The sequence below is a fragment of the Ictidomys tridecemlineatus genome, chromosome 10 (assembly GCF_052094955.1).
Source record: "Ictidomys tridecemlineatus isolate mIctTri1 chromosome 10, mIctTri1.hap1, whole genome shotgun sequence".
NCBI lineage: Eukaryota > Metazoa > Chordata > Mammalia > Rodentia > Sciuridae > Ictidomys > Ictidomys tridecemlineatus.
Window position 1 is genome coordinate 129,146,554 of NC_135486.1, and position 12,608 is coordinate 129,159,161.

The following is a 12,608-nucleotide window of genomic DNA, read 5'->3' on the forward strand; positions in this document are numbered from 1 at the left end:
TGGTTTTTTTTTTTTTTCTGGACAGATTAGAAAAGATTAAAAGTTGAATAATAGGCTGGGTGTGTGGTGGTGCGTGCCTGTAATCCCAGTGGCTCGGGAGGCTGAGGCAGGAGGACCACAAGTTCAAGGGCAACTTCAGCAACTTACAGAGGCGCTAAGCAACTTTGCAAGTCCTTGTTTCAAAATAAAAAATATAAAGGGCTGGGGACGTGGCTCAGTGGTTAAGTGCCCCTGCATTGAGTATTCTCAGCACTCAGTGAGGTCAGAGGTCACAGACTTGGAGAAAGAAGGGATTCTAGGTAAAGGTTAAATCGATGGGAGTCTGAGGGGCTGAAGCAGAATTTGAGTAGCCCAGTGGCTTTTAAATGGTCTTTAAATAGTTGTTTCCATGCCCTCACAGTTCTCTAGAATCCTAGAAGGGAGGATGTTAATCTGCTCTATGTGTATAATTGACAAGTATATAACTAGTGTCTGACCCTTTGCTTCCATCACAGTTCCATAAATGCTAGGGCTTTTTGGGGAGGGGGGTTGGAGGGAACAACGGAGGTTCCTTAAATTCTTAAAATGGCATCCTGCCTTGTTCATCCCTAGAGAAGATGCAAAGAGAACCTCTGTGTATCTACCAGAATGACCGTCGGGGTGACCACTAGAAAATACAGAACCGTGCTCCCTTTGAAGTAAGCACCCTTTTCCCATAAGCCGTGCCTCGCGTTGGTTATCCTTGAGAAAAAAGATGTCCTCTTCCCCAAGTACAGGGAACTCGGAGTCGTCTCTTACCAGATGCATTCCAATGGAGGTTGACATGGCGGTCTCGATCTCGGTTCCCACGTCTTCAATGAAGGGATACTCATCCTGCCGATGGATGAGCACCTTAGCGCCCGTGGAGGACACAAGGAAGGGGTTGTACTCTTCTTCGTTGATGTACAGGATGACCTGCAGCCCTGAAAAGATAAGGTTCTGTGGTCAAAACTCCATAAAGCATTCCCTGGGGCGGGGATCGGACCCCCTCGGTGGTTTGGTAGGGCTCAAATCCAAGGCCCAGCAACTGATGGGCAGAGGAAGGCTAGATGGGAGGCAGGCTAGACCAGAAGCTAGACCGGAAGCTGTGTGAGAGCAGGAGCTGTGCCTGGCTTGCTCACCGCTGTGTCCTCAGGGCTCAGCCCCACGTAGGGGCTCAAACGCAGGGTCACTGTCACAAGTCTGGCTCAGCACAAGTTCTTGCCGAGCATGAAGGAATGGCTGTCCTTTGAGATGAGAAGTTTGGCTGGACATCTAAAGGGACATGCAGAGCCATGGCTACTGACTGACACTCTCAGGCCATCACCCAAGCACACCGGTTTTGATTTCTGTTTCTAGAAACACATCCCATTCATTTGATTCTCAGAGCCTTTGTGTTTGCTAGACCCTGGAATTCTCTCTCGTGTGGACCTTCTCATCCTTAAATAGGATGACCTCTCCGGGAGGGCTTTCCTGAATCTCCTTTTCCACCTCAAACCCCATCCTCACCCCAGCTCCTCTGTCTTGCCCTTTCTGCTTTCTTCTCCACATTCCACTCGTTAGTACTGGTGACTAGTTAATGTCTATGTATGTGCTTGTCCTTTGCTTCAGAAGGCAGAGGGGACATCTGTCTTGTTCACCGCTGCATCTCTGCTACCTAGAGGAGCCCCGTGCGCAGAGCGGATATCAAACCAGTCAATGAACGAGTGTATGATCAGAGTCCGTCAGAGTGTACACGAACTGAAAGAAGACAACTTTAAGAGTTATTCTGACATCTTCTGTTATGTACAAAGGAACGAAAACCCAGAGAGAGAGAGAGAGAGAGACAGTGATTAGCTAGAGGTCACAAAGCCCTGTGCAGTAGAACCAGAACTCTGCACGTCTCCACGGTCAGTACCCAGATAGCTTCTTCCACTGAAGACGGTGGAAGAATCCACAGAATCCCACTGTGCTCTGAACCAGAGTTTCCTGCAGTCTGGGTGAGAACACAGACTATAAATGACAAAGGTCTGGATTCCAAACGTGGACTTCCAGTGTGACAGGGTCTTGCCTTTCCTGGTGGGCGCATTATTTATGAAATCATGTTGCACAGGACCCTTCAATAACTCCTTTTGTGGGTAAGCCAGGCCAACGAGTCGGGGTCCCTAACTTTTCTACAAAAGGAGTAGAGATTGTAGTATTGGCAGGAGCAATGGCAGCATAGGTGACAGTAGTCTTGTAGTCTTGGTACTAGGAAGTAATGTCAGCCGCTAGCATTTGTTGTGCATATGATGTGTGTATGGCTGAATGGTCTCCTGCCTCCCCAAGAGGTCTTCAGCCCTAACCCCCAACGTGAGGGTCTTTGGAGACAGGACTTCATTAAGGTCCAATGACATCCTAAAGGGTGTGGCTCTAATCTGAGAGGGTTGGGGTTCTTTTAAGACAAGGGAGAGACACCGTAGCACTCCTCCACTTGCAACAGAGGCTACTGGGGATCCAGACAGAAGACAGCCATCTGCAACCCGAGGAGCAAAGTCTTGCCAGAAACCAGATTTGCATCATCTTGGATTCCCCAGCCTCCAGAATTGTGAGAAATAAATGTCTGTGGTGCACACCACCCGGTCTACAGCACCTTGTGAGGGTAGCCTGAGCACCTCATAGGGCGTGCAGCAGATTTCTCCGTGGGAGATCACTATTATCAGTCTCACTTTACAGATGAAGGGCCGTCACGTGCCCAAGGTCACACAAGGAGAGGCAGAGCTGGGTTCTGGCTCCAGAATCTGTCATCTTCGCTAAGATAAAGGCGTGTCTACCTCCTTAATCTCCTACTCAGCACTTCCAGGTTTAACTCCATCCAGAAGCCACCTGCCCGGCATTACTCACCCCAGCCACAAGCTTAAACCAGAAAGGCGTCTCCGCAGCAGGAAGCCTGCGGTGTGTCCCTTGTGCCTCTCTCAAGGGTAAAGAAGAGAAGTCAAAAAAAAAAAAAAAAAAAAAAAGAAGAAGAAGACAACAGACCCCCAGATTGAAGAGAGTAGGCAACATGGGCACCGATGGAGATGCTGGACGGACGGGGAAATGAGCGTCTGGTTTGGGGCCAGGTGGAGAGATCTGTATTTCTGGAAGCCCCAGCACACCCCCGGGTTATCCTGCTGCCACCACACTCGCTGTCAGAGGGCCTGGGGGTCTCCTTACCGTACTCACTGCCCCCCATGGAGGTGCTGAGGATGCTCTCGTTTTCTCTGTTGTTGAACGTGTAGCAATTCCCATACATGGGATGGTGGAAGAGCGTGAAGTTCCTATAGACGGAGCAAATGGGTCAGAAAGGGCTGGGCTGGGGACTCCCCCGTGTGCCTCGCAGCTGAAGTCTGGAAGGGCAATGTTCATGGGGCCACCTGTCTCTGACGACAATGGATGATTGCCCCCGACCCCCTTCCCCCGAGTTTCCTCCGCTAAAGAGAACCCCTCAAGTCAGGTTCATTAGACCCTGGTTTCCATGCCCCCCCCCTTAGCCCTTTTGCAGCTTCTCTGATCTGATGTGGCAGTCCCTGTGCCCCACGTTTGCTGCCAATTCTCCACTCTTGAATTTCTCAGCCAACATGTGCACTTTTTTTTTTCCATTCCAATTCCCAATCCTCAGAAATGCTCCCCAGAGATGAAATCCCATCGTAGGACTTATGGGATATTAAGAACCCATCCTCAGAGAACTCTCATTCCAATCACTCTGTTTTTTTGCAGGGACCAATATGTCCCCTAACATAGACAGGTGGCAGAGGTTTAGTGTTAAAAAAAAAAAATGAGACAAATCCACAGGACAAGCAGGACCCCTCAGAATGTCCTACCTACTCCCGGTCACCACCAGGAATCTGAGTGTAATCGTTCAAGGGGAAAGGTTGGAAGGCTCACAAATGTGAACGTAGGCTTTTCTTTATTCCCTCCCTCCCTCCTTGTCTCCCTTCCTTCCTCCGAAGGAGAGCGTGTTGGCTCTCAAACACTGGTCCGAATCCTGGTAACATGCAAAGTTAGACACGCACACTCTCAACCACTCCAGGTCATGATGAGTAATTTCATGAGTTTAAAGCTAGTGTGAGCCCAAGCTGTGCACTCTCAACTCCCTGATTCTAGAACCAGCTCCTGTGTGCGTGCAAGGAGCTTGGCTGAGAGCTGCCTGCATTCAGAGGCTGGGAGAACTGCCTCCCACCCTGACCTGGCATTGCAGGACATCCCGTCAAAGAAGCAGGTGACCAGCAGCTCCTCTGCAGAGTAGCTCATGTTGATCTTCTTCTCCAGAGGCACCTGGGCCATGATGTTCATGTAATGCAGCTTGTACCACTCCTGGATGGCGTTGATGCCCGAGCTGAAGGTGTAGGTGGCACAGTCCGAGGTGTCGTTGGAACACTGTAAATTAGAGGAGAAGCCGGGCTGTTACCAGGAGATCTGCTACCTTTTGGAAGGACTATAAGGATAAGTAATTGAAACTTCAGGTCAGATAATCAGAGGAACAGGAGAGAAGCCTGGAATAAGAATGGTTTTCCTGCCAGGCAGGGTGGCGCATGCCTGTAATCCCAACAGCTCAGGAGGCTGAGGCAGGAGGATCGCAGGTTCAAAGCCAGCCTCAGCAACAGCAAGGCGCTAAGCAACTCAGTGAGACCCTGTCTCTAAATAAAATACAAAATAGGGCTGGGGAGGTGGCTCAGTGGTGGAGTGTCCCTGAGTTCAATCCCCAGTATCCCCTTCCCCCCCTTTACTTCTGGGGTCTGGGAGAAGTCAGCCTCAAGCCTTCAGGGTAGGAAAGAGGTTAGTGAAGAAGGACACTGAGTCCCACTCTTATGACTCCCTACTTCTGTCTGCCACAGGTAAGAAGCCAAACTACCTTTTTTGGGGTTCCCTGGATATTTGGGGTTTGGCTCCAATGCTTCTGAGTTCCTACACAACCCATCCTGCTTCCTGCTACATAAACAGTTTAGAAACCTGGATTCTAGCCCAGAATCTGATATTACTTCTCTGCAGGATCTTAGGCGAGGCCTTATGCATCCATTCTGTCACTTGCAAAATATTGACTGGACTATCATCCTCACCAAGTGCATAGAGTGGCGGAGAGGACCCACGTCTGAATGATACGATAATGAGGACTTTATAAGGAAGTCATGATACATTCCAGGTGTTTTCTTCAGGGCTTGGAAAGTCTTTGGAAAGGACAGATATCAAGGAATTGACTGGAATGTGCAAGAGAATCTTGTGACTGTCCTATGAATGATCTTAGGAATGCTTAGAAGTCTCAGTGATTTTGAGGAGGGAGGGGCCATTTTTTTTTTCAGGATTTGACCCTCTTGATTAGGAAGTATCAAACAATTCAGGCTATAAAATATAGAAGCATCTCTGTCCTCAAGCGGTGGATGGAGCACGGGGTGAGATGGAGATGGAATTTATTTTCAGTGACTTAATGCTTCCTAAAAGTCTCTCAAATGGGACCAGAAGGGGAGGTGACCAATCCGGCCGCAGCACCTCATGAAGACCAGCAGCATGGGGACACTGGTGTTTTGTAGTGATCTTATCTATTTTTTTTTCCCCCCTTTGGGTGTTTGCACTCTGATTTTGCTTTGTAGGAATTTTCTTTTCCCCCTTCGATACAATCTGGTGAGATCATCCTTCAAGATGTCCTGCCTTCCCATTATTAGCCAAGAGGACATCAGGGTGACCCAAGCATGGCCAACCAGGTGGTCCCGGGATGGAATCTGTGTGTTAAGCAATAATAAAAAGCCTGGAAATAACTTCTTTCATTCAGCAGCAGTTTCTGAAATGACCTCATCCTTCCTTCCCACCTAGATTCCCAAATCATCTCTCATTTCTCTCTATCTGGGAGGCCTCCATGAGCTACGGGTCACCTCCTAGGACATTCCCCCCCATGTTCTAGGATTGCCTGAGTCAGATTCACTCGCTGGCAGCCCACTCACCCTCACGGGGTATATTTCTTCCAGGGGGCCCTCCAGGAGCAAACGGCCTAGGAGAAGAGACCCTGGGCCCACCAGCCCCAGCGCCTTCCATGCCCCCAAACTGCGAGCCAGCGAGTCTTACCAGTTGGAACCCCACCATCTCCTTGGAGTCGTGGACATGCACCACGTTGGAAGCCTTGTGAATGATTTTCCCGCTCACTTTCCGCTTGCGGCCCGTGATGAAGTCCCTGGCCTTGCCCCTCTCCTCCTCGTTGAAGACCAGCAGCGGGACCACGTTGAGGAATCTGGGCTGGATGCCCTCCCACGGTTCTGCCTCCCGACGTTTCCGAGAGTTCACCTCTGAAAAGCCAAATAGGGACTTCAAGGCCTCTCTGGTCTCCTTGTCCAGGTCAGCCAGAAGGTCACGCACGGCACTGTACCTGCCAGGGACGGGAAGGGAGTGTCCGTCAGAGAAGGCAAACCCCTCCGGCAGAAAGCCATCCCGGCTCCGTGCTGTGGTCCATCAAGACGCACCAGCCTCCGCCCCCCTGCCCATTCCTGTGGCCTTCCCCATTAGCCCCATCCTGAGTCACTGTTGCCTCCCACAAAAGGGAAAGGCTCATGGGTGACCCTTGCATGACATCTTGTGGCTTCACCCCTGCCACCACTGTCTGCTTGCTCTCAGGGGTGTGTTGATGAATTTGTCCCCAACCGGCATTTCTGGAGTGGTCACCATCAGGTACCTCCCCTAATCCAGCCACAGTGAGCGCAAACAAATAACTGCCCACCAGGGGGTCAGGCTCCATCTCCACCCCACTCACCCTGCCTCTGCCAGCCCGTGACCTCCAACCACAGCTGGGAGGGAGGAGGGCATGCCTGTTACCCTGACAACCCTTGAGAACACAGGGGAATAGTGACAAGTGTCTTCAGCCAGCCTGATGACGCCATTTAAAACTTTTTTTCCCATTGACAAATATTCCCAGCCTCTCCCTTAACTCTCCCCTCTCTTTCCTCTCCTCCTTGCTCTGTGCATAGGCAACACAGCACAGGGATTCAGAGTACCAGTCCCACAGCTTAACTACCTGAGTTCAAATTTCCCATCCTGGTCCTTAGTGGCTGTGTGATCTTGGACAAGTCACCTGGCCTTTCTGTGTCTCCGTGTCCTCGGGGCATTGGAAAGGTTCCAGTGATTTATTACGTACATAGGAAACACACATATGCATAAAAGTAATGTAATGGTTGTGATTATGAGTGAGCATAGGGTAGCAAGAGCGTGAGCCAAGGGTCAAAGACTGTGCGTGGGTTGCTCAGTTCTATGCCTCAGAACCTAGGCTAGACGATTTTTAGATGCTGAGTAATTATGGAACTAATAATGGCTGCAAGGAGGGAGAGAGGGAAGGAGAAGGGAGAAATGGAAGAGATAAGGGAGGGAGGAAGTAAAGAAAGAGACTTAAGAGGTAGAGAATGAGTCTTAGACCCCATCTGGATCTTGAGCTTTTTTGATGGTTGATGACTGGCCAAGTCCGCTTGCTTTGGTAAGCGTGATCATCCCCCCCCACCCCACAGCCCTTCTGTTCTCTTCACCCCCGACCCCTACCCTGACAAAATTCTGCTGGATTCTGACCCGGCTGGCAGATGAGTGTTGCAGGATCCCAAGGACTCTGATGACCCATTTAGAACAGGTCCTGCAGCTGCCAATGGGGTAGCACCAATGGCTCATCCAGCCCAAAGCCCTGGGGGGGCAGGGCTCACTCAAATGAGGCTTAGCAGAGCCAGGATGCTTCTGGAAGTCTCTGAGTCAGCCCTGAGCTTACATTTTGTGGAGATGGAGGGTGTGGACTTGGAAAGTTGGGAAGAGTGGCTAAGCTAAGGGTTTGGTGTGAGCCTTTATGAGGGGGAGGGCAGAAGGTGCTAGTTCATTCCAGGCCCAGCCTCCAAGCTAAGCTGATCCTTGCAACCTCCGCTGTCTGCCTCCCCTGCGATAGCCCATCCCCAGAAGTCGCGGATAGACTGAAACCTTGGTACACCTTTGGAGCGCCTGGAGAGGGCTGTTCACCAATGTTGGCGATGACTTCAAATTCCTAACCGCACATCTACAGGCTGCAGGGGCTTGGGCACCCGCGGGGGTCATGAGCTCCAGCGCCTGGACCCCTGCTCGCGCCTCTTACTTGTAGGGGTTCATGTTGCAGATGGTGACGGCGGGGAAATCCAGCTTCTGGAAGTGGACCTTGATGGAGACGGAGACAGTGTAGAAAGAGCACACGAGGAGCGCGCACTGCCAGATAATGAGGGCCACGGCCATCAGCGTGATCCCGATCCAGATGAGGCGGCGGAGGCGGCCGCGGGACACCACGATGCGGCGGCAGCCGTGGGTGTTGGTGTTGAGGCAGTACCACCGCATCAGGTCCTTGATGGTGGGTGCCTGAGGGCCTCTCACGGGCAGGTTCTTCTTGATTTTGGCTTTGATCTTCTCTCCGGGAGCCATGGCGAGGATGGGACTTGGCGGGCGCGCCACTTACTGGGGGGGACAGAGAAGAGCAGGTGAGCTCGTGCAAGCCAGCTGGCCTGCTGCAGGTCCCTGGAGGCGAGGCACCTCAGTGACCTCCTTCCTCTTTTCCTCCGTGGGCTGGACAGTCTCCATCCTGAGGCCTTGGCCCCCTCTCCAGGATATTTGTTCTTGGCCACCACAGCTGCCGAGAGGCTGCCGCCTCCTCTTAGGGCCCCCAGGCCTAGCCCTGTGGGGGCAGGGCCAGGTGGAACCCGCGGAGACTGGCCCGACTAGCCCCAGGACCTTTCGCCTGGGTTTCTGGGGCAGCAGCCCTCAGTGCAACCCAATCAGCTCCTGTCTTATCAGGTCGGGGTACTGCAACGTGCCTTATCGCTCCCACTCACCTGCCCACCTGGAGGGCAGCCTTCCTACCCCAATAGGCCCCCTGGTGCTCAGGACCGTGTCTGGCACAGAGCAGGCGCTCAGCAAGGTGTTTCTGACAGATGGAATCAGCCAAGGGAGTTTGCTGGCAGCCCCTTGGATCACGTTCCTGGCCCCATTTCTTCCAGCTCATTTCCCTACTGCTTTCTTGAAAGAGGAATGATTTCTGATTCATTTCTTCTCTTTACAGACAAGCTCTTAGCGCTTCAGAGTACCTGATATAGATGTTAGAAAACAATAGTCTACAACTGACAGCCACCTAGTATTTGCAGAGCACTGTGCCACATTTTTTTTTTATTTATTTAAAGCTACCATTCATTTGGGGAATGCACCTTGATTTAATAACAGCTTCTGGGGAGAGTGTTGGAAAGCAAATTATTAGATTCATCAACAGACGCGATCATCTCAGTCACAGAAACGTTATGGTATGAAATGATATTCATTTTATAAATATACTAATGTACTATGCAGTGTATATAATATATACATATACTATGTGTGTGTATAATCATCTCATATTTATAATATATACATATGAGATGATTATATACATTTATAATATATTCATATTGTCTCTTAAGTCCATAAATTTATAGTCTGTATACTAACACACATAGTCTCTCTCTCTCTCTCTCTCTCTCTCTCTCTCCATATATATATATATATATATATATATATATATATTTCACCTCATGTTTCAACAATTCCACAAAGTAAGTGTACTATTATCATCTCCATGCTACAGGGGAGGAGGATGAGCTCAGAGAGGTGAATCAACTTATATAAGATTGTACAGGAATCTTGCAGCCTTAACCACCATAGTCTATATCTTTGAGGGGCTTGGTGTTGTATCAGGGACTGTTATGCCCTCTCATTAAAGCAAGAAGCTGGTTAATAGTACTCGAGACTAAAGGTAGAAACAAAGAGAAAGAATCTTGAGTTATTTAGTTTCTAAATACTCTGGATAGTAAAGGTGACTATTTCTCAAGACTCATGAATTACCAGTATTGGGGGAGGGGTATATGCAAACTCTGTCCCCTGTGTGTTCTACAACACCAAAGCCAAATGAGGACATGCTCTGATTTGGAGGTATACAGAGTGGGCCCCATGTCCTCAGAGGTCCCTTGTCTAACACAAGGACTTAGGTGTGCCCCCATTAAGTTCTTTAGGCAGGATTCTGAACTTGTGGAATTACTTTTTTTTTCCATTATGAATCCATGGAATATAGTCCAAAATTGGGAGCTGGACCAAAGCTGGGGTCTTTCAAAATTAACAACACTAGTGGGTTTTAAGGTTTACAATGCAAAAGAAATAGAGTGTTGGGGGTAGAGGTAAGATATCCAGAGTCAGCCAAGCTGTTTCAAACCCCCCAGAGACTTCTGTGATTTTTCTAGGATGGAGAAAACCATCTATAATACCCCAAATTATGCTATTAGCCTCTTGGTAAGAGAAATAAAATTTATTTTAGTTTATTAATTATTTATTTATTGCAGAACTGGGAATTGAACACAAGAGTGTTTCTACTTCTGAGCTAAAGTTTTAGCCTTTTATAAAATTTAAAAATTTTTTTTAAAATAGTTTTTTAGTTGTCAATGGACCTTCATTTTATTTACTTAAATGTGGTACTGAGAATCGAACCCAGCGCCTCACATATGCTAGGCAAGCACTCTACCACTGAGCCCCAACCCCAGCCTCCTTTTTTGTTTTATTTTATTTTGAGACAGGGTTCCATGAAGTTGGGGAGGCTGGCCTTGAACCTATGATCCTTCTGCCTCAGCCTCCGGACTTGTTGCATCACTTATTTTATAATTTTCAATATTACTCATCCTCACCTTTTCCTGTACAGCAATCCCAAACCAAAAAAGAAAGAAGGTAACAATTGTTTTTTAAATCGAGGTCCAGGTTCAATGTCCTGCCAAATAACGCTGCAGCCCAGGAGAAATTTCCTCCTCTGCAAATGTTTGCCAGAAGCTGTGATTCTGGAAACTTCTGTCCCCAACTCTTATTATTCCCACTGAAGACAATACCAGGGGTCCTTCTGTTCATCAGTCCCTTCCCTGGGCCTGACCCTGACCCCAGCAGAGCAGAGGAGCCCCACCAATGCTCCCACAAATATTTCAAGGCAAAACAACTTTGGAGCTACTACTGAATTGTGTCACCTTTGAGGAAGAATTAGCTGCAGACGCCCTTCAAAGTGCTTTACAGGTATTACCTCATTCAATTTTCACAATAATCTTCTCCGGTAGGTATCAGAATTTCCCCCATGATACAAATGAAACGGAGACACCAAGGTTAAGTAGCTTGCCCAATGTCACATTAGAAAGTGGCTGAGCTGGGATTTGAATCCAGGAGTCCCTACTTTTATCTACCTGCTCTACTGCTCCTGAGATGACAGTGACAGTGGCAGTAGAAAATAATGACTGTCATTTATCAATCCCTAAATGTGTCCCCGGCACCCTACTTAGTTCTTTTTACATATTACCTAATTAAATTCTCACTACAAATTATATGAGGTATGATAGATCCCCATTTCACAGAGGAGGAAACGGAGGCGTAGAGAGGTAAGATAATCTGCCTTAGGTCACAAAGGTAGGAAGGATTGCAAGGACCCCCCCCCAAAAAAAAATTCCAGGGTCCTGATTCATGAGAGCAAGTCCCGAATGCACACCCCGGACTACCACTAAGCTCGCCTATTCCCCATGTCACGGCGAAGGAACCTGGGGAGGGGTGAGAAATTTGCTCCATGTCTTGGGCAGGGTTGGTCGCAGAACTTGGAAGTCACCAGGGACCTAAGCTGATGCGCGCCCCTGCTGTCGAGCTGCAAGGAGATCCCCTGAGCCTCGGACCCGTCCCGAGCCGCTGCAAGTCCTGCCCGCCCTTGCGCGGAGCGACTGGGCGCTGTCCTGTGGCCAAAGCCCCCTCTGTCCCCGGGCTGCTCCAGGACAGCTCAGGCCGAGTCCGCCCGCTCAAGAGAGCAGCCAGCCGGCTTCAAGTGTTTGCTTCTTTCTGCAACAAGAGTCCACCTCGGAAGAAAGCATTCCAGAGCGTAAAAGGAGCAGCCACGGTCCAGTCCACGCGCTTCACCGAGGCGGGGAAGGGGGATCGGGGGAGGGTAGCCCAGGAATGACCATCGCCCCGCGCTGTGACCCGAGCCACGGCGCGAATAGACTACAGAGCCGCATCGATCGCCCCGGGAAAGTGTCCCTGCATCCTGGTCACCGGCTAGCAGCCGCCGTGATGCCGGCCGGGCCACCCACCCACCGGGCGATCCGCGCGTCCGGGAGGCCACCGCGTACCGCGGCACTTTGGTGTCTGAAACCCTGGCCGGTCCGACCCAGCCCGGCTAGCTCACCTCTCGGCTCCGAAGGATGGGGGTTCGCGTGTGCACCATCCGGGTACGCTCCTTTTCTGCTCTCCTCACCAGGCAAGCATCCCCAGTTGGCGCGCCCCAGGGCTCTTGTGGGAGGGCCTGGGCCCCGCCTCTAGAGCCCAGCCCCCTCAGGTTCTGCCCCCTCCTACCTGCCCAGGTGTGTTCCCCAGCCCGCCGAGGACTGGCGACCAGCCCAGAGCGGGCCACGACTCCGCAGCGCCACCTGCCGTCCCGAGGCAAGCTCTGCGCCCCAGCTGGGCTGGTCCTGAGCCGTTCTATGTGGCAAAGCGAGTGCCTGCTGCCGCCCTGAGGCCACCCTGCACCTTGCATTTCCCTGGGTCTCGGTAGCACCTCCCACAAGGCACCTCGCAATTCCTCCTGCTGCTCTGTTACTGACCCG

The 12,608-nt window shown here is 50.5% G+C and overlaps 1 protein-coding gene across 1 annotated transcript in view; it reads right to left on the reverse strand.

The window, feature by feature from the left end:
- Positions 1-12,347, reverse strand: part of Scnn1g (sodium channel epithelial 1 subunit gamma) — a 30,332-nt gene extending 17,985 nt beyond the window's left edge. The window contains exons 1-6 of the mRNA XM_040277906.2: positions 12,191-12,347; positions 8,078-8,427; positions 6,052-6,349; positions 4,184-4,374; positions 3,172-3,275; positions 778-941 (exon numbers count right to left, since the gene is read on the reverse strand). Coding sequence (XP_040133840.2) covers positions 778-941; positions 3,172-3,275; positions 4,184-4,374; positions 6,052-6,349; positions 8,078-8,394 — 1,074 coding nt within the window. The 5' untranslated portion in view covers positions 8,395-8,427; positions 12,191-12,347. The remainder of the gene's footprint in view (positions 1-777; positions 942-3,171; positions 3,276-4,183; positions 4,375-6,051; positions 6,350-8,077; positions 8,428-12,190) is intronic.
- Positions 12,348-12,608: the final 261 nt, after the last annotated feature.